The sequence below is a fragment of the Plasmodium berghei genome (assembly GCF_900002375.2).
Source record: "Plasmodium berghei ANKA genome assembly, chromosome: 10".
Lineage (NCBI taxonomy): Eukaryota > Apicomplexa > Aconoidasida > Haemosporida > Plasmodiidae > Plasmodium > Plasmodium berghei.
Window position 1 is genome coordinate 562,250 of NC_036168.2, and position 22,392 is coordinate 584,641.

Genomic DNA, 22,392 nt, shown 5'->3' on the forward strand with positions numbered 1-22,392 from the left:
CACCAAATCGATAACTATAACTTTTTATTTTTTTTAATTAATTTTGTATGGAAATAAAAATATTATATTTTTTTCTCTATATATATAAAACGTATACACACTACTATTATGTATAAAATAAATTGTTTTATTTTTACTACATATAGGATCTTAATTCTAGTATTTGTTATTTATTGTGAATGTGAAAATGTGTAATAAGAAAAATTCAATATTTTTATTTTCACAATTTTTATATATGAGAATTTGAAAAATAATAAAACTAATATAAATTTTTTATTTTTTGATGTACTATTTATAAATAAATTTAAACAAATATTTTTTTTTATAAAGACAAAATATGAGCACTTAAAATTGGATTGTTAACAAGCTTATGTATTATTACTAGAAATGTTTTATTTTATATTTTGTCATATTTTTTTTTTACTATTTTATAGGCAATTATTATATATATTTTTTTGTACACATATCACGTTTTTTACATTTTGTAGAAAAAACTTCATGTTCTTTTATCATATACTTAATAAAAATGTACTTAAAAAAATAATTAACATAGTATAAAAAAAAAAAGATAAAACAAAAAAAATGGAAATGGGAAAAAACGTTAAAAAAAATACAATATGTTTTATTCACTTTTAAAACTCCTAATATACAAATATATATTAAATATAAATTTTAGGATTTTACAAAAATTACCATTTGAATTAAAAACATCGAATTTTATATTTTGTAAACACACTAATAAAGTTAATCAGTATATTTTTATAAACTCTCTGAAATATAATATACACAAAAAAGTTACAAAACCCACACTCCCCTCAAATATTATGTATGCTTTAGTAGAAAACAATCACAGAGATTTAATTAATAATCTAAAAAGAAGAGGAATAATTGACGATGATGATGTATATGATACTATGTTACAGGTTTGTTGAATAAGAAAATAAATATAATTATATCTATCTTATTTTTTAGTGCAAAAATTATAAAAATAAAAGTAAAACCTAAGTATTTAATTCCTTTTATTAAAGTATATACATCTTGTACTTGTGTGTATTACTAAATATAAGTGTAAACTTGTTATAGTTTTAAGAATTATACTAAAAATTATATATTAAGATCTTTTCCATAAACATATATGAAAACTATTTTTCTTAGGTGGATCGAGGCCGATATATAAAAGAAAGTCCATATGTAGACACTCCGATTTACATTAGCCATGGCGTAACTATATCTTCTCCGCACATGCATGCCTTATCTTTAAAACGGCTTATGAATGCATTGAAGCCTGGATCAAGGGCAATTGATGTTGGTAAGTGTTTGAAAAAAAGGAAAAAAAATAAAAAAAATGCTATATCTACCTCATTTTATAACCATATCCTATTTATCACTCTCGTGGTTGCTCATCTTTATATATATACATATATATATGTGTATGTATGTATGTATAACGAATGCTTGCTTATTTTTTCCACTTTCTACTTTTTAATTTTCACGACATAAATAGGATCGGGATCGGGATACCTTACTGTGTGCATGGCTATACGGACCAACGTTTTGGAAAATAAAAATTCTTTTGTTATTGGAATAGAGCGAGTAAAGGATTTAGTGGATTTTTCAATTGAAAATATAAAAAAAGATAAACCAGAATTATTAAATATAGAAAATTTTAAAATTATTCACAAAAATATATACCAAGTAAATGAAAAAGAACAAAAAGAATTAGGATTATTTGATGCTATTCATGTCGGTGCATCTGCTAGTGAACTTCCTGATATATTAATAAATTTATTAGCAGAAAATGGGAAACTAATAATACCATTAGAAGAAGGACGAACACAAGTTTTATATGAAATTACAAAAAAAAATGGAAAAATTATTAAAGATCGATTATTTGATGTTTGTTTTGTCACTTTAAAGAAAAATTAACGAAATATTATAAACCCTTTAGATCAATATGTAAATAATTTTGTATTATAGGAACTGAAGATTTTGTCAATTTATACGAAACATATAGAAGCATTCTAATAAAATAGGAAAAATAACAAATGCTAAAAAAATATAATAAAATAAATATGAGGTGAATTGACATATATATCATAAAGAATTTGCAAAGATTGTTGAACAAAATTCCTTTTTCGTTGTCCATTTCTTTAAAATCATTTTTTACGATACAAGGCTATTTCGGAATATTTCTGATTTGTTTATGCTAAGCTTTCACTTTCCACCATGTTTTTTTAATGTATAAGCATACTTATATATTATTTTTTATTAGTTTTATTTATAAACATATATAATATATCTGACTATTTCTTATTTATTTGTTCTTTTTTTGTACAATTTTCAACAAGTATATGCACTCATAAAGGTGTATACATATAACCGGGATTCTATAATATACCAAATATACAAATTCAGGAAAAATAAAATAAACATAATTTTTAATGTAATTAAAGTGTTGACAGAAAAAATGTCAAAGTTTATTTATACACATATATAAATACATTTTTTAAATACATGCATACATATATATACATATTTACATATATATATATGTGCTTATTTTGAATGCTCGTACTGATTTCAAGAATGAGCACATGTTTGTTCATAATATTTATAATTTAGTTTAAAAATATTTGGGAATTTTTTTTTAAGATATAAAATAAATATTTATTTCCTTTTAAAACAAGGCTACAAATATATAAGCAAAAATATATATTTTTGCACTTTTTTTAATTTAAAAAATAATTAAGCAAATTTCAAACGTGTATAATGTAAAGCACAAAAACGCAAGTAAATGTGTTTACAGTTTTATATAATTTTTAAAGGAAAAAATAATAGAAAAAAAATAGAAAAATAAAATAGAAATGGCTTTGCAGAGGCTTGTTTAAATATTTATATAATTGACTGAATTAATGGTGAAAAAAAAAAAAAAAAAGAAGTAATCATAGCGGGTGTGGAAATTAAATGATATATTACTAAACTACTTGAAATTGATAGATAAATAAAAAAAGGGAATATTTTTGTGTTAATTACAAAATAATAATAAATATGGAATGTTAATAATCGTAATGAATATATAGAAAAATATATGAACAATTTTGAAAAAAAGTATGGGAAAAAAAACGAGAAAAAGACAAATCGAAGAAGAAGAAGAAGAAGAAGAAGAAGAAAAAGAAAAAGGTAATGATAGTGAATTAAACGATATCGATAAGGAATTATTTGGAAAGGAGGAACTAAAAATTTTACAAAATAAACCAAATTTAAGTGACGATTATGATGAAAATAAATCAGACGCCTTACAATATAATACTATCCTGGATTTTAATGAAAAAAATTTTATTTGTTTAGAAGGAAATGATAGTAACTCCAACGAAGCCGAATTAAATAGTAACCACAGTTGTAGTTCTGATATCAAAATTGTTCAATCCTCTATTTATGAAGGAAAAGAAAAAACAAACGCAGAAAAAAGAAAAACCATGAAACATGACAAATACAATGAGGAAAAAATTAAAGACGAATTAATAAACTATAAAAAATTAAAAAAAAAAAATATAGAAAAAAAAATTGAAGAAAATAAATTGATAGTATTTTTATTATGTTGGTTAGGAAATATTTATTTCTTAAATGAGTTATGTAATAATAAATTTATACAAGCAATGATTTATTCAGTTTATGTAAATTATAAAAGTGGAAATAATAATAATAATATATTATATAAAGATCCAATATATATATTTTTATTTATAAAAAATAACTTTCAATTAAATTTAGATAATACATATTGGGTAGCCACTGATAACATAATTAAAAAAAATATTCGTGGATCATATATATTTCGATTAATCAGAGCTATAAATAGAAAAAGAGGAAACAATATATTGATAAATTTATTATTTATATCTTTATGCAGATATTTAAATATTCCAAGCCGTATTTGTATAACATTACCAGACATTAACCCTGAATATATAGACACAAAACGTGAAAATGAAATCATAAAAATATATACGAATAATTATGATTCTGATATTAATAAAAACATATTTTTTAATAATTATTTGATTTCTCAAAATAATAATGATGATAGTATTGATACTTCTAGTCTATCTGAACAGGATGTCGTTTTTATTCGAAAAAACTTCTGCACATTCGATAAAAATGTTGGAAAAAATTCAGGAAAAAATGTGAAAAATACTAATATGCAATTTCAAATATTTTCAGAATGCTATTCAACAAGCTTTAATAAATGGATTTCTTTCTTTTTTTGTTATAACATATATTATTTTAATTTTTTTAATTTTTCAAAAAATTGCAATTTTAACCAAAATGAAACAAAGATCTTTCATATTTTATTACCATTACCTCAAAATCCTGAGGAAATTAAAACTTTAAAAAAAATAAAACAATTAACATCTATTTCTGAATTTTCTAAATCTTTATTTATAAATCGTAGAAAAAATTCAGATATAGAAAAAGACGTTGATGAAAGTCAAGATAGTAATACTGAATATAGAGAGGAAACGAATAAGGAACTTGAAATAATTGATATTTGCCAAATAGGAAATAAAAAAAATTCAAACATAAAAGAAACAGAAAATGAAGTTATAATTATAAATGAAACATCAGAAGATGAAATAGAAACAAACCCAAGTATTTCCAAAAATAATAATAAAAAAGAAAACCCCAAAAATGTTAATAATCATAAATACCAACTTGAGCAAGTTGCAATGAATATAAACAAATTAAACAAATTAAACAAATTAAACAAATTAAACGAACAAAACGAACAAAGCTGTAAAACTTATGACGGGTTTAAAGTTCTATGCAATAATTATAAAGGGAAAATGTATATTGAACACAAAAATAAAATTTTTATAATTCGAAATGTTAACAAAAATAGTGATAATATTATAAAACCCCAGAATATATTAATGGTAATACATATAAAAACCGAGGCTCCATTTGTTGGAAAAAAAAAAAAAAAAAAATTCCAAAAAAAACAAAGTTTTGAATTATTTAATTTTGAAAAAGAAGAAGAAAATAAAGAGATAATAAACTCGTTGTCAAATATAGGTACCCTAGATAATATAAAAAAAAAAAATGTAAATAATTTAATAAATAATATTAATGAATTAAAACATGAAAATAATAAAATAAAAAATATGTCTAATTTTATAAATACTTTAAAAAATGAACCTATAAGTTGCTATAATGAATTTATTTATGATAAATATGAAAAATTAGTGTGTAAAGAAAGTTTTGATAATAAATATATAAAAATATTAATAAATACAAATATGTATAAATACTTTAATAATTTAGATAATTATAACTTATATATTTCTATAAATAAATATGGAATATTAAAAGATATTACAATAAGACATAAGTTAAAATTAATTAATAGTAATACATCAGTTAATTTTGGAAATAAATCTACAAATTTTTCTGAATATTCAAAAAGAAAATATTGTTTAAATAAAAATATAATCAAAGGTAATCGATTGTCTTCATTAATAAGAAATACATTTCGAAATGTTTCATATAAAATGAATAAAACGAAAAATTATAATGAATTTGAAAAAATTTTAGATATAAATGATGATAAATATTTATATAATTTATATGTAAAAAATATGATACCCAAAGAAAAAACACATTTCTTAAAATCTAATTACTATATTTTAAAATCTATGTTAAAAAAAAATCAAATTATATATCCAAATGTTTCGGTAGGGTTATTTGGTGGCGAAAATGTTTATTTAAAAGAGCATTTATATAATTTAAAAAAACGAGAATTTTTAGAAAATAAAATTTATTATATAAGTGATAGTGAACAACCTTTAGGATTTGAATATGATTCTTATACAAAATCTAAAACCCCTCTTTATGCTGAGTTCCAACTAAAAATGAGAAATACAAATTATTTCATTATTCCGAATGACATTAAAAATTTAGATAAAAATATAAATAAGTTGGACAAAACAAACCAATTTGATTATATTTATAGTAAACAAGAAAAAATTCAAAAACTGAAAAATAAACTACTTGCTCATTTAAAACCTAATAATATAATTGAACTAAACAATGATGATATATGTGTCTATAATATTCAGCTTAAATATATATTTAAAAATATTAAAGATAATATTCCTTGTAAAATCATATACAATAACAATCCATATTTTTATACTAAATATTTGAAAAATGTTAATAAATCAAACCCGAAAATATTAGCTGATAAAATCGTTATAAAAAAAAAGGATTTGAAATTATTTAAAAATTTATATTTAACACAAAAACAAAAACAAGATGAATTTATAATTGATCAAAAATCTAAACAAATAAAAAATATGTGGAAAGTTCTTTTCAAAAGTATATTATATGAACAAGAAAATCTCCAAGTTAATCAGAAACGAATAAGAGCAAAGAAAATATACAACATGTCACATTTCAACCCCGATATAAATCTCTATTTTCAAAATTAAAAATACTATTATAGTAATAGAATAATCAAACCATTCTAAGAGTAATAAAGCAATAAAATATCCAAATGACGTAATTATATAGATAGTATAAATATTATTTAATTAAGAATGCTTTGAAATAGAGACAATGTTATACTTATTGCTTCTTCAGTTCTTATTGTTCTTGAAGTTTGTTTTGGACATGTATTTATGAAATAGTCAAATTTTTTTAATATTTTATTCAAAACTTTTATTCGTTTTTTTCCAGTATACATTTTGTTTTTTTTTATTTCTCGTTCTTTGATAAACAAATCTTCTACTCCATCTCGATTTCCAAACACTATTAGGATAGATCTGAAAAAAAAAAAATAAAAAAAAAATTAAAAAAAAATAAAAAAAAAATTAAAAAAAAATAAAAAAATAAAATAGAGAAAAACAGAAACAAATTATTTATAACCACCGGAAGAGCAACAATCACAACAAACACATGACCCATAAAAATTATGAAAATATGTCCACATTGATGTATCTTTTCCATTTTTTGTTTTTTACTTAGCATTTTTAATTTGAGTTTTAAGATCCTGAATAGGATCACCTCTCTCAGATGTACCAATAATACAATCTACTTGTATATCAAACACATCTGTGATATTTTTTAAAATTTGTATAGTATATCCCCAATAAATATTATACAATTTTGGCATTGATGGATGTATAACTTTTCCTATAAATAAATTTTTTGTGTTTTTATTTTTAAAATTGTTAAAACCATCTGAATTAAATAAAATAGTAACCCTAGTTCCAACATTTATATTATAAATATTTTCTACCAAAACATTTGAAAATAAACCAACATCAACAATTATATTATTTGAATTTTTTTTTATAACAACTCCTTCCCTAAATGGAAGCCATTCATCACTTCTTAAATGATGAGGTGCATCTACTGGGCTCATAAGCCCAGAATGTTTTAAAAAATTTGTAATAGGAAATATATGTTTTCGTAAATATTGTGGCGTTTCTAAATATTGTAGATTAAAATGTAGATATTTGCATAAATAAGAGTATTCATATTTTTTATTATTCTCATTTTTTTCTGTACTTGAACAAGAAGGATGATCTTTGTTTGTTTTCTGTGAAATGCTATTTTTGATTTCATTTCGTTCATTACGATTTAATTCAAATCCATCATCATATATATATATTTTAGAAATTGAAAAAATTGTGAATATTCTAGCTAAATAGCTTGATATATACGATTTTATAACATCATTTTTATTGTTTATAATTGTTGCTGGTATTGCTACTGAAACATCCACACTTAAATCTCTACTAATATTTGGTATTCTTTTTGGTATAAATTCTTTAATTTCTTCATTTATCTTCTTTATTTTTTTTTCATTTTCATTTACAATACTACTATCAGTTTCTTTATTTTTATTATTCTCATTTTTTAGCTTTCCCTCTTTTTCCTGACCATCTCCACTTTTTTTTTCTGACTGGTCAGGTAAATTGTCACAAATATTCTTAACATGATCATTCTTTTCTTCCTGACTATCCCTACTTTTTTTTTCTGACTGATCAGGTAAATTGTCATAAATATTCTTAGTGTGGTCATTATTTTCTTCTTGGCCATTTCGTTCGCTTTCAATTTTTTCCTTTTCTATCCTCCTTTTTTTTTTTTGCTCCTTATTAATGAGCTTCTTTACATCATTTTTGTTGTCACTCATTATTAATAATAACCCCGCGAGTTCTCTTTTTTTTTTTTTTACTTTTTTATCAAACGAGTAATATATTTTTTGTAGGCATTTCTTCGACAAGAAATAAGGATAAAATAATTTGTGCTATTATTATTTATCTTTTATTATATATATATATATATACATACATACATACCATTCAACCAAACAATATAATTTACTTTCCGAATTTTGCATGCCTAACAAAGCTAATATACTTAAAAATGCATATAAATATGTTATTACTTTTTTGCATATTTTTTATTATATTTATAAATTTGAAAACTGCATATATTAGGTAAGTGCAAAAAAAAAAATAGCTATGCAAGGCAATGTTGTTAGATTAATTTTTTTGATAACAAAAGAAATGTGTCTTAAACTTCTATAAATAATATAGAATGTTGTATTTTTCCTAATTTTATAAAAATTCTATAATACATACAGCAATTGATATATTGATTTTTTAACATTATTTTTCTCCATCTTAATTTACCATAACCTCCCCATCATCATTTTTTACAATTCCTATTTTCTTTTTTCATATTACATCGTTCATTTTATTTATTGTTATTTTATTTATTATTATTTTATTTATTGTTATTTTATTTATTATTATTTTATTTATTGTTATTTTATTTATTATTATTTTATTTATTGTTATTTTATTTATTATTATTTTATTTATTGTTATTTTATTTATTATTATTTTATTTGTTATTATTTTATTTATTATTATTTTTTTTGTTTCACTTCTCTATACGCCTTTTTATTGCACACAGTGCAAATACATTTGATATAGCCAAATGGGAATAGGGGGAAAATGTGTATATATTAATTTTTTTTTCAATATTATAAAAAAATGGCGTATTGAAAATGTAGAATAAGTATTTATATATATGCCATAATTTATGAACGCAATAAAATGATAATATAATAAGTATTATGTAATAATGAATGTACAAAAGAAAAAATAAGACCTGATGTTATGGTATTCGCACTATATATATATAGTCTTTATTTTTAATAGAATAAAAAATTAAGGAAAATAAATGTGAGAATAAGAAATAATAATATAACTAGTAATTCTGTAATAAACGTGCTATTATTGTTGGACATATCAATATAGTTCTCTTTTTTTCCAAATATAAATTTATATACAATTTTTTTAGTTTTCAGAATTGTACAATGGATGAAGGAATTGATGATAAGTAAGGCAACAAAAATAAATAATAAATCAGAAATTCTTATATTAGATGCATACATATATAGTATCCACAAATGTGGATAACCTTATGGGGATCATATTTGTAGATGTAGAACAAACATATATCATATGCTCATTCTTAACCTTTTAATAATTTTAGAAGTTTATTAAAATTAATTAAATGCTCTAATAATCTTGAGTTAAAACAAAATGAAGAAATTGAAACGTTAGAAATATGCATGGAAAGATCAATTAACCTTAATATATTTGATCAGTTTAAAAATATAAAAGAATTATATTTAATAAAAAATAATATTACTGATATAAGCCCCCTCTTTAAGTGTGTAAATTTAGAAATTTTGTTTTTGCAAATTAATCAAATTGAGAGTATACTAGGTAAAAATAATAATAAACAAGTTGATAAAGTTAGTAAACAGTTTTTTTTTTCTTTTAGCTATTTTTATATTGTATTATACATAAAAAAATAAATATTTGTAACCATAATAGTTTGATTTATTATTAACAGAAAACAAAATTACATAACCTCGATACTAGACATTTTATTTTTTTCATATATTTTTTTTTAATTCCATATTGGGAAAATATAAATTAGGAATAAAGAGCTTGGTGAAGCTCGAAAAGTTAAACTTATTCAATAATAAACTAACTGAAAAATTTATAAATATCGAAGAAAATATAAATTTGACATATATAGATTTAAGCGACAATCAAATAGAAAATATCAATTTTTTATCTAATACAAAAAGATTGACACATATAAATATAGCTAACAATAAAATAAAAAATTTAAACCCATTGAAAAATAACGAAAATATAGAATATTTAAATGCTAGTGGAAACAGGTTAATAAAATTTTATTATTTTTTATGTACAGTCATAATATTTATACAATTTTAATTTTATCTAGTTATAATTTTTATTAATAAATTATTATTTCTATAGACTTCAAAAATTTGAAGACGTACAAGTTCTTTGGCATTTAACCCATTTGAAAGAATTATATTTAAACTCAATATATTACAGTAATAAAAAAAAATTACAAATATATGTGTGTAGAATAATATAACATGTAGCTTTACAAACATTCTATTTGAAATAATTAAAATTTGTTTTCTTTCAAGGAAATAATGCCCTGGCGAATAGCATATTGTATAAGCATTACTTTTTTAATAATTTTCCAAATTTACAAGTAACACACAAAAAAAATATTAGCAAGTTTATAGAAATTTTGAATTATATCATTATTTGAAAATTACACATATCCATTTTTAGCATATCTTTTATATATTAAAAAAAATAACAATAATACTAATTTTATTATACAAGATATTAGACCATGAAATAATTGTGGACAAGAATAGAAAAATAACGTTACGAGATATGGAAGTTTTAAAAAGCATTATTGATTTTAAAATAAATTTAGTTCAAGAGAAATATTACAAAGAAAAATATCATATATTATTTATAAATAACAAAAATATATGTTACCTAAACAATGCATTAAAGCCATTTCATTCCTATTGCAATATAGAAGAATTTCTCCAAATTAATGTAAAATATTATGAACATGCATAACCTTTTCTTAAATATTCTGAATTGTACATTCAATAATCGTGTTTTTATTGATTTTTTCCATATCTTACAAATTTTTTTAATTTAACTAAGCACGATAAAAAGAAATCCATGCTAAAAATAAAAGATGAAATAAATTTTTTATTAAGCGCATATACTTCCAGGTAGCTGTTTTTCTGTTTTATGTTCGTCTATACATATTTATTTGTCTTTTTAAAAAAAAATGTAAATATATTTCGGATATTATTGTTACTATTATTGCTATTTTTTAATTTATTATATTTTATTGTAGATTTAATTATATAATGCGCCGATTAAAAGAGGAGAAAAATTTACAAATAAAATACATCACGACATCAATGAACTCTTACTTCAACATTTTTTTCAAAAACATAACCACAGTCCAGAATGAGTAAGTTACCAAAAAAGGAAAATAATTACTTTATAAGTTTTCCTTACATAGTGGGTATAAAATACATATTAATATGCATGTTCATGTATTTTATGAGTCCTTTTTCTCATTTTTACCTGTCTGTTCATATATTTACCTAAATTCCTATACTTTGTTCTTTTGCAGATATAAAAAAATCGAAGACTTTATTAAATTAATGTTCAAATCAGAAACGCTGAAAAATTATTTTGTAGACGATATAAAAATTGAAAATATAATAAAAGTAAAAAAACTAAACCATGGCCAACTGGATGAAATGATGTAATAATTTTTTAATATCCTTTCAACGTCAATATGATTATAAACATCCATTTCTTAATTTTTTTTTCTTTTATTTTTTTATATCAGAGAAAACCACTTAAATAGTTTAATTTACGAAAAAAAACTTCTTTTTTTGCATCCATACAATTAGTAATATTTAATAATGTTAAAACAATTTCCTATAAATATATATAAGCATAAAATGTAGTGAAAAATAATAAAAAATTACTATTTATTTTTTTAGTTGCAAAATAAACAACTTTTTTGAGTTTGATGAAGAGGAAAAAACAAGCGAAGACACGGAAAAAAAAAAGTTTTTTGAAAAAAATTATGTTTGTTCATGCTACAATATAAATCATATTTTAAAAACACTTATTAAGTAAACCCTTGAAATTATAAAAAAATTATGTGATCAATTCGTTATATATATGAACACAACTAATTTTTCTGTATTGTACATACTATTATTTGCATATATTTTTTCTAGAAAGTATCTCATAAAAATACAAAGCATGCTCATATAGTTTTATTCATTTCCTTACACATTCATATTTTTTTTCATTCTGACCATTTAGACTTTTTTTAGAAGAGGATTGCATAAACGATTTGGTGCATTTAATTTATTATAAGAAAAAAAAAGAAGACTATTTTATAGATTTGAAAAATGATATAAACATAAAAAAAAAAATTATGGCATATAAAAAATTAGACTTTTTAGTATTTCCTATATATATTGTTGAAACCTATTTATTCCCAAATGAATATAAAGAAATATCTGCTTACAGCTCTCAAGAATATAAAACAAATGAAAAAAAAGGAGACAAAGAAAATGAAGATAAAAATTTTAACGAATCTAAATTTAAAATTTATTACACCTTACCAGTTCATACAAATTTAAAATATATAGTAAATGTTAGTTTGGTAAATAAAAATAAAGAAAAAATTAATGACAAACCGGATATAAATAAATCAAATTATGTTACTAAAATAGAGAAGGAAAAAAGTAAGAAAAAAAATTTCTTGGAGTATATCACGATGGGAAAAATGAATACTAATTCAATTGGAAATAATAAAGAAAGAAATAATAACCCTTTTATAGATTGCTTCTATTTTAACGATAAAATTAAGGACCAGTTTTTGCAATATGCTCTAGATTTTGATTCTGTAAACTTTTTTAATATTACAAAATATTTTATCAAGTTAAGTAAAGTTATATGCGAAATCCGAAAAAATCTTTTTTTGCTCTTCTCCAAAGAAGGCATAAAATCGATTAATAATATTAACAACGTTGTTGATAATAATGAAAATAGTATCCATATGAAGGAAAAGATTGAGCTTATATCCTTAGATGACCTTGAAATTGTAAAAAAAAAAAAAGAGGAATCGCTAGTTAGCGATTTACCTTTACCATCAATTAATCGGTGTAATGATGATAACGATAATGAGACAAATAAAAAAAAGGCGAACGTTTTATTTTTAAACAATTTGAACTTAAGCAAAATAAGCCTAAAATTGTTGCATGAAAAATTCATATATTTAAAAGAATTATATTTAAAAAATAATAATATACATAATTTAAAACATTTTTTTCAATATATAGAAGAATATGACATGGAACATTTAGAACATTTAGATTTATCATTTAATTGTATTTTTGATATTACACCTATATATAACAAATTTAAAAACCTAATTCATTTTGATATGTCATATAATTATCTTTATGATTATAAACAAATAATGAATTTTAGCATAAATCACCAAAAAATACAATATTTATCAATTAAGTGCAATTCTATATATTTTAACCAAAATTATTATGACCATGTTCATATTCTTTTTCCATCTATAAAAAAATTTAACGATATAGAACTAGTAAATAAGTCAGATTTAAACCTAAGACAATATTGCTTTTTAGAAGCACCTTTTGAGAATAATATCCATTATACAGGTTACTATATAAACAAAATTGAGGAAGCATAATTCCAAATGAGGATACACTTAGTTGATTGTGTGTATATCTCTATATTCGATGTTTTTTTTAACATATAGCTATTTTTTTTTTCTTCAGATTGTGACGATAAACAAACTATAGAATGTAGATTTCTAAGTGAAACAGCTATAGATGAAGAGATAATAACAATTCCAAACCATCGAAAGTTGTACAAAGAAATAAATTTGAGTAACTATAAATTTTATGTGACGAAAATAGACTTATCAAACTTGTATATGAAATTTGAGCTAACCAATTTACTCGATTTTTCATCTTTTCCAAAATTGCAAGTTTTAAACTTATCAAATAATGGGATTGAAAACTTAAGTAACTTAAAATTGCCCGAAAAATTAAAAGTGTTAAATTTAAAAAATAATAAAATTGTAAGTATTGATAATTTTATAAATGGAGAGTTATGTTGTATAGAAAAAATAATATTAGACAATAATGAAATAAAGAATATTGATAAAATAAATGTGTTAAAAAATTTGAAAATATTAAGGTGCTCATATAATAAAATAAGTAATATACCAATATTAAATAATTTAAAATTAATAGAAATAAATATACACAATAATTTGATAAAAGATATCACCAACTTAATTTTAATAAAAAATAAAAAACAGCTTGTTTTATTAAATATTTATAATAATAAAATTAATTTCTCAAACCTTGATTTATATTTAACACATATATTCCCTAATCTGTTAATATTAAATAATAATTATGTAGAAAGAAAAATAGACACAAAAAAAATTTTTAAAAGTGTATATACTCTTGATATATTTTTTGAGATATATAATATTTACCCCCCTTATACATCATTAAAAGTTTTAGAAATTAAAAATCTTAAAATTAAAAATATATTATTTAACATAAACAATGACAATTTTAAAAATCTTGAGATCCTAAACGTTTCCAACAATTACATAAACACAATTAAAAATCTGGGGCCTTTGGACAATCTCAGGGTGTGGAAAAAAAAAATTTGATATTTAATTTGATATTTAATTTGATATTTAATTTGATATTTAATTTGATCATTTCGTTGCAATATTATCACAATTGATATTACAAATTTTGTGTTAATTTTTTTTTTACAATTTTTGTAAAGGTTCTAATCTTAAACAACAATAAGCATATAAACGAAGATTCGTTCATTTGTGAAAATAAGAAGAATGCGCTAAATTCTTTTAAATCTTTACAAGTATATAAAAATTATTTACCTGAACAGTGCATGCATTTTCTTCAAAAATAAAATGCGAGCATTCTTTGCACACACTAAAATATTGTATACTCATATTTTTGACAGGAACTTGATATAGGGTTTTGTATAATATCTAAGACTTGTTTTTTCAAAAATTGTGAAAATTTACAAAATTTGAAGAACTTGAATTTAGAGGGGAATAATATAAATTTATTAAAACATTTGAATTATTTGAAAAATCTTGAAATTTTGAATTTGTCAAATAATAAAATATCCAAAGTATGCTCAAACTCATTTCCCCAGGCTTTGAAAAATTTGAACATATCTAACAACCTAATAAGGTGATAAAAATTTATTGTGGCAACTTTTCCTTAAATCTGAAATTTCAGAATAAAATAAACATTTGCATAATCCTCATTGAACTTGTTCATTGCCCATTTTTTTGTAGAAATTTGAGTGAATTTTGTGAAATGGAAAATCTCGAAATTTTAGACCTTCGTGTGAACAGAATAGACAATATTGACGAATTTAAACATTTGAAAAATTTAAATAATTTAAAAGAATTATATTTGAGCGGAAATAGAAAAATAAAAGAACATTTTATCACTATTAAGGATATATTAAACCAAGTAAAATATTTTGATACACGAATTATGAAAGATCACGAAAATATTAAACATGAAATAGAAGAAAAAGTGGAAAAAAATTTAACACCTAAAAATGAGATTAACAAAAAAATCACATTAACGACTGCAAAAAATAAAACCACAAAACTCTTCAAAAAAGTTGCCATCAAAAATGTAATAAATTTATTTACATATATTTTATTATATTATATTTATTTTGTTGAAAATAACTCACAAATAATTTATTCTCTTATTATGAAAATCATATAATATTTTTTTTTTTAGACACAATTAAAAAGGGTCATAAAAAACAAAAACAGTTTTGATACGGTATATCATTTGGAAAAAAAAAATATATTTATTTTCATATTTCCTACATTATAAGATATACATTTAATGTTTATTAGTGTAATATTTTTTTTTTTTTTTTTTTCAGAAGATAGGCAAAAAAAACGATTTTGTTGTAATAGGAAAAAAAATTACAAGCAAAGGAAACTATTAATATTTCTTATAGAATAACGAATTTTGTATTATTTTTTTTTAACTCATAAATATTAACATAGATAACCTCAATACTTCATAATTACACACATATATATTTTTTGTGTGTTAGTTTATTTAGTTTTAAATTAACTTTATTTTATTTTCAAACAACAATAGGATTACCAGCCTATATTATTTTTATTTACACAAATACATATATTTATCTTAAACATTTTATTTTTTAAACAAATTTATATAAAACAATAAAAACAAGAAATGTCATATTACCATTTAAATTCTATTACTATTATTAATGGTTAAAATCCATATATATAACAAAAAATGTCTCTCTTTTTTTCATATAGGTGAAAAGTATTTAAACAACTTTACTGGTAAATATCAATGTAACGCTCAAAATGAAAGAAATAAAATGAATGGATATAAATATATTTTATACTCTCTACATATTGATATATTCCATTTTTAAATATTGGAGATATATTAGTGTGTGTATGAAAATGTATAAATAAAAAATATATATATAATATGGATTACTATATTATATGAATTTATTTATTTAGTATTAAATTAATTTATCCATTTGGATGAAATAAGTCTATTCACATATCGCTAGTAAAAATACATGTCTGTTTAAGCTGAATTAAATGGAATTAAATTTTAATAATTTGTTTCAATATTATGATTTAAAAAAAATATCCAAAATAACTCAAAATTATAAGACATAATTAAACCATAGAGCCAATATTATTTGGTAGAATGGACAATTGTATTTTATTGATAATAATAGGGGAAATTTATAAACAATTAAATATATAATATCATTTTACTTATTTGTGTACGTATTTGCTTTCCTATATATATATATATAATGAGGCATAAAACAATGCGATATATATACATATATATGAAATAGTATTAATATTTATACATGATTAGTAAAACTATGTACGAATTAAAACTTAAATTTATGCCTTCTAAAATACCTGAATTTAATAGCCAATTTGACATTTTGGAGGATAAAAAAAAAAAAAAAAAAAATGTGCATATAGCTATACAAAATTATTTCGCTGCAATAAAAAAAAAACATCAACAAAGTTAAATAAAGCTAATAAAATGAAATAAAATTAAATGAGAGCAAACTTAACAAAACAAATATATGAAATGAGATTTATTATGTATACCTTATGGATAATTTGACAATTAAAATGGATAAAACAAAATGGAAAAATAATATTAATACGCATGCATTTATACACGTATTTATATATTTTCACAAAAAAAATGAAAAGAATAGTTACCTGGGTGAACTTTAACAAAAAAGTCATCAGTAATTATGTTTGAGAAAAGGACATAAAATTCTTACGTGCATATATATAAATAATGCATATATATAAATAATACACATATATCAATAACATATATATATATATATATACATATGTAATTATCCACAAAACCGTTGCGAATAATAAAATGGAAATTAGAGAAGAACACAGGAAAATAATAGACGCTTTATATGACACATGGTCAAATGACGAAAAGCGAAGGAAGGAATCCGAAGAATTTTTAAAGGACTTGGAAAAAGATGAAAATATTTTAATTTATTTATTGGATATATGTACATATAACAATGTGCATATTAATGTAAGAAAGTTGGCTATTATGTATTCTAAAAATTTAATTTCATTGTATTGGAATTGTAAAAACGAATTTCAAATTAAAAGTGATATTAAAAAAATAGTAAAGGATAAAATAATTGTATTACTTAATGATAGTAATAATATAAATATATTATATAAAGAATATTGTATATTATTAAAAAAAATAGCTCGATATGAACTTGTTCATAATTTTCCTGAATTATTAGAATGCTTGTTAAATAATATTAATATACATAGAAATAATTTAAATAATTTGTATATATATTTATATCTACTTTATAAAATATTAAGAGAGCAATATAGTAAAAAATTATTTAAAGACAAAAAGCAAACGTTTGATATTTCACAAACAGTTATAAATATATTAGAACCATTTTGGAATAATAATATTAACATTTATTACAAAAATTCAATAGAAAATCCATGTATTTATAATGATGAATATAATTGTGAAAAATGTTATGACATTTTTTGTATTATGCAGCAATATGAAGAGTCCCTATCATTTAATTATGTCGAAAATTGTATAAAAAAAGAAGATAATAATAACAACAGTTTGTTAACATATTCATGCATAGAAGGTTTAGAAAAAAATATATTTCTTAATTCAAAAGTCTGTAGTATTGGATCAACCCTGATAAAAGCTAACACACTAAAATATGACCAAAACAGGAATAAAAAAATTGAAATTCTTAAATTTCTTGATAGCATTCTGATCAACTTAATTATAAACAGAAAGGATATCATAAAAAGTGGGATATTTCCAACTAATATTAACGAAAAAAATGGAAAAAACGAACAAAACGAACAAAAAACAAATGGTGATGAAAATAAAAATAATAATAGTAACATTTGTGAAAGTGGCGATAGGGCAATTGGGTTTTTTGAGCAGTTTTTTTTTGAAAGCCTAGTTAACAAAATAGTATACTTTTTAAAATATGTAAATAAAAATAGCCAAATATATTATATGAGTTATCTAAAATTTTTGCTGAAATCTTTTTTTTTGATGGTGGAATTTCATAGCGAATTTCACATGTACTTAAAAAAAGAAATAATAGAAAAATTTATTTGTCTATTTTTAAAAAAGAATATAAATATAAAAACATATAATAATGAATATGATACCAAATTCATAGACATTATCAACTTATGTATAACAATCATAAAATCGTTATTTTATCATTTCTGTTTAAATCAATATAATTTAATAAAACAAAAAACAGTTCGAGAAAATTATGTAAATGTAAAAAATATTATGAACAATAAAAATACAGTAAAATTAGAAAGCTATTATGAAAATTCGTTAGGAAATAAAATAATAAATAACATAATGACAAATATAAATAAACCAGTTGAAAATAATAATATATCAAATATATTTTGTAGTAACACAGATTTTACTTTAAAAAATATACTAGGATATATTAGAGGAGAAGTAAAAGAGACATTGAAAAATGATGATTTTATTTTATTAAATAATGAAAAAGCTATCGAAATATTTGATTTTATGAGAATATATTGTATCAATCTTTCTCCGGAGCATATTATAGATATAACATTAAATGTTAAAGACGATTATGAAATAGAAGAAAATATTTTTTATTCAAATGGAAAAAATTGTATTATTCAGTTAACACATGAGCCTTTTTTTTTGGTTATTTTTAATCATTTTTTTGAACCTTTAATTAATTCTTTTCATAATTATGCACACTTTTTAAGAACAGCACCCCAAAATTTAAAAAATGTACAAAATCCAATTTATTCTGAACAAGTCATACAATTAGATGGCTATTTAAATGTTTATTATATTTTATATCCATCATTTCATAAAAAAATAAAAAATGAGCATATATTATGTATGATTCAATTTTTTATAGATTTTATAAAAATACAACTTACGCATCCCTTAATTAGTTATAGAATATGTCTAATCATAAAAGTTTGGATTAAAAATTACAAAGCAGCATTTCCATTTGTTGACGATGTTATAATATTAATATATGAAAATATGAGATTGTTATATTCACAATTATCTCAAAAACATAATTCACTTTTATGGTTTCAAGAAATTTCACAAAATGAAAAGAATATATTGCCTTCTAATCATTATGGTTTAAAATCGTCTAACTTTATTCCTCTTCTTTTTTTTAAGTTCATTTCTTTATTTAAATATATTTTCAAATACGAGTATGTATACAAAAGATATGATCAAATAAATGAATTTCTTGTCGAGGCCCTTGTTTCCATCCTTTCGAAGGTAAGTATGTTCATTTGTATTGTGAACACTTTTAATGAAAATTGTAAAATTATTTATAATTCGTTCTATACTTTTTCCTATTCAGATAATGTATCCGAAAAATTCTCAGAAAATTCTGAAAATAATGAGTCATATAATTTTTATAAACAACAAACAAAAAGATATAACAATTTTTAAGGAAAATTATAATTTTTTTCTGAATTTGTACATAAATAGTAACACACTAATTAGAGAATATATACTAGACATTTTGATTAAAATTTTAAATAAAAATTATGATGAAAAATTGGAATATATGGGAAGTGAAAATAAAAATGAAAATATAGGAGGCAGCATTAATTTATACTATCAAATGAGTGAGCAAACAAAAAATATCTATAATGAAAATAACAAAATTAATAAGGAAGTAATTTGTGACGAAAATATTTTATTTTACTTTAGTTTTGATATAATATTTTACACAATTTCAGCGAAAGTTGGTGAATATAATAAAAGATATGAAAATAGTGAAAATTTAAATTTTGGGGAAGACATAACATATAAATATAAAGAAAGTATTAACAATATTATTTATATGAAGAATGAACATATAAATTATAATATTTTAAATATAATTGAAATAAATTTAAATATAGACAAAAATATAGGCGATCATTTATATTCTCTATGGTTATGTATTTTAAAATTAACATCAAAATATTTTAATAAAAAAAATGAAAATATTATAAAAACAATTTCTTCTTTATATATATGTATTACAAGATATGTCGAAATTTATTTTGAAAATTTAAAAAATGCAAATACACTATTTCTTTTTGATTTAAATAACACATGCTTTGACATAATTATAGAATATTTATGTTTTTTTATAAATAACGAAACATATAATTATTATTTAACTTATGAAGCATTTTCGAAAAATGTTATAACAAATGAGCTTTTGAAAAATAGTCTTTTAAATATTTTACAAAATATATTAACAATAAAATCAAACCAAATTTATGATGAAGAACGAATAGAAAAAGGAATTTATATTTTACACATATGTGCAAGCTTATATAGAAATTATATTAAAACTGAAATACCATCGATTTTTATTAATATTGTTAATTTTATAGTTATATATTTTTTGAAAATTATAATAAAATATTTTAATAAGCTTTTTAATAATGATCAATTTGGAAATAAAAACAAACAATTGGTAACAAAGAATTTGATATATTATCAAAATCAAGAAAATGTTTCAAATTTTGGAAATACAAGTTTATATTCAAATTCATTTATTACTATTGAAAATCATAATGAATTTTTTATTAGGGAAAATAAACCACACAATGAACAAATAAATGAATTTTTACAAAATTATAAAGAAAAACAAAGAACAAATATACATGAAAATATAATAAATTATGATCGTGATGAAATATTTTTTTCAAATTTTACAATTTATCAGAATAACATAAAACAAATATTAAATGTAAAATATTTGAATGAATACAACATAACAACTACTTTCCAAGAATATAATTTTTATACAATAAAAGAAGATAATTATAATTACATATGTAACAATAGTATACTTCCTTTAGTAGCAACTATGTCTATATATGAGCCAAATTTTTTAAATTATATTTTAATATCTTTTATTTCATACTTTGGAATAAATATTTCAATTTTTCTATCAGCTATTTATGAACATTTCAAATATATACATAATAAAAATATTACAATGTCATCCTTAATATTTATATATATGTTAAATCAGAATTATATATTTAGAAATTTTTCAGCGATTTTTGTTTTTCAAAATTTCTCAAATATATTGTCTATAGACAAATTTGAACAATTTGTTTATGGGAAAAATAAATCAGCTCATTTATTTATTTCTGAAAAAAATGATAGCATTGTTATAATAATCGAATTAACAAAATTAATAAATAATATATTAAATACAAATAAGGATATATATATCGAAAAAAAACACATTTTGCATTTAACTACAGCAACTTCAAATTTAATTGGAAATAAAATATATAATTCATATAATTATAACACTACAATGCGTGCCATCTTAAAATACGACGAGTTTACAGGTATGTATTCAAAATCGTTCATTTGTTCTTTTGGATATGAACAATAGTTATTTGCATTTCCCCACTTTTACATTCTCCCACTTTTGCAGATCTCTGTGACAAAATTATGGATGCTATATTACTATATATACTAGATTCTGGTGATCCAGAAAAAAAAAACAGAAACCAAATTATATTGAATTATTTAAAAGAAAACATAGACGGAATGAATATCGCTTTAATTAATATGTGCAAAAAATATGGCATTCGTTTTTAAAAAAATTGTTTACTAGAAAGACAGCTATTTAATATTATTATGCCACACCTTTTTTTTTAACTCGATTTCTTGGATAGACT

The 22,392-nt window shown here is 20.9% G+C and overlaps 5 protein-coding genes across 5 annotated transcripts; 4 read left to right on the forward strand and 1 right to left on the reverse strand.

Annotated features, from left to right (window-relative positions):
* Positions 1–824: 824 nt before the first annotated feature.
* On the forward strand, positions 825–1,926 carry PBANKA_1012200 (protein-L-isoaspartate(D-aspartate) O-methyltransferase, putative; the record flags this gene model as incomplete). Its single annotated transcript, XM_034565201.1, has 3 exons — positions 825–923; positions 1,156–1,309; positions 1,505–1,926. 3 exons carry the CDS (start codon positions 825–827, stop codon positions 1,924–1,926), a joined length of 675 nt encoding a protein of 224 aa, XP_034421921.1.
* A 1,184-nt stretch (positions 1,927–3,110) lies between these two features.
* Positions 3,111–6,488, forward strand: PBANKA_1012300 (conserved Plasmodium protein, unknown function; the record flags this gene model as incomplete). Its single annotated transcript, XM_034565202.1, has 1 exon — positions 3,111–6,488. The coding sequence occupies one exon, from the start codon at positions 3,111–3,113 to the stop codon at positions 6,486–6,488; it is 3,378 nt and encodes a 1,125-aa protein (XP_034421922.1).
* A 98-nt stretch (positions 6,489–6,586) lies between these two features.
* PBANKA_1012400 (RNA methyltransferase, putative) lies at positions 6,587–8,197 on the reverse strand (the record flags this gene model as incomplete). Its single annotated transcript, XM_034565203.1, has 2 exons — positions 6,587–6,821; positions 7,020–8,197. The coding sequence occupies 2 exons, from the start codon at positions 8,195–8,197 to the stop codon at positions 6,587–6,589; spliced, it is 1,413 nt and encodes a 470-aa protein (XP_034421923.1).
* Positions 8,198–9,391: 1,194 nt separating this feature from the next.
* PBANKA_1012500 (leucine-rich repeat protein) lies at positions 9,392–16,043 on the forward strand (the record flags this gene model as incomplete). The annotated part of the gene is made up of 18 exons (XM_034565204.1): positions 9,392–9,414; positions 9,571–9,806; positions 10,024–10,273; positions 10,374–10,453; positions 10,553–10,620; positions 10,758–10,982; positions 11,097–11,167; positions 11,296–11,415; positions 11,581–11,715; positions 11,803–11,865; positions 11,960–12,094; positions 12,291–13,666; positions 13,787–14,679; positions 14,823–14,915; positions 15,021–15,256; positions 15,364–15,715; positions 15,827–15,871; positions 15,978–16,043. The coding sequence occupies 18 exons, from the start codon at positions 9,392–9,394 to the stop codon at positions 16,041–16,043; spliced, it is 4,467 nt and encodes a 1,488-aa protein (XP_034421924.1).
* Positions 16,044–17,518: 1,475 nt separating this feature from the next.
* On the forward strand, positions 17,519–22,312 carry PBANKA_1012600 (conserved Plasmodium protein, unknown function; the record flags this gene model as incomplete). The annotated part of the gene is made up of 3 exons (XM_034565205.1): positions 17,519–19,963; positions 20,049–22,056; positions 22,146–22,312. 3 exons carry the CDS (start codon positions 17,519–17,521, stop codon positions 22,310–22,312), a joined length of 4,620 nt encoding a protein of 1,539 aa, XP_034421925.1.
* Between the last annotated feature and the right edge of the window lie 80 nt (positions 22,313–22,392).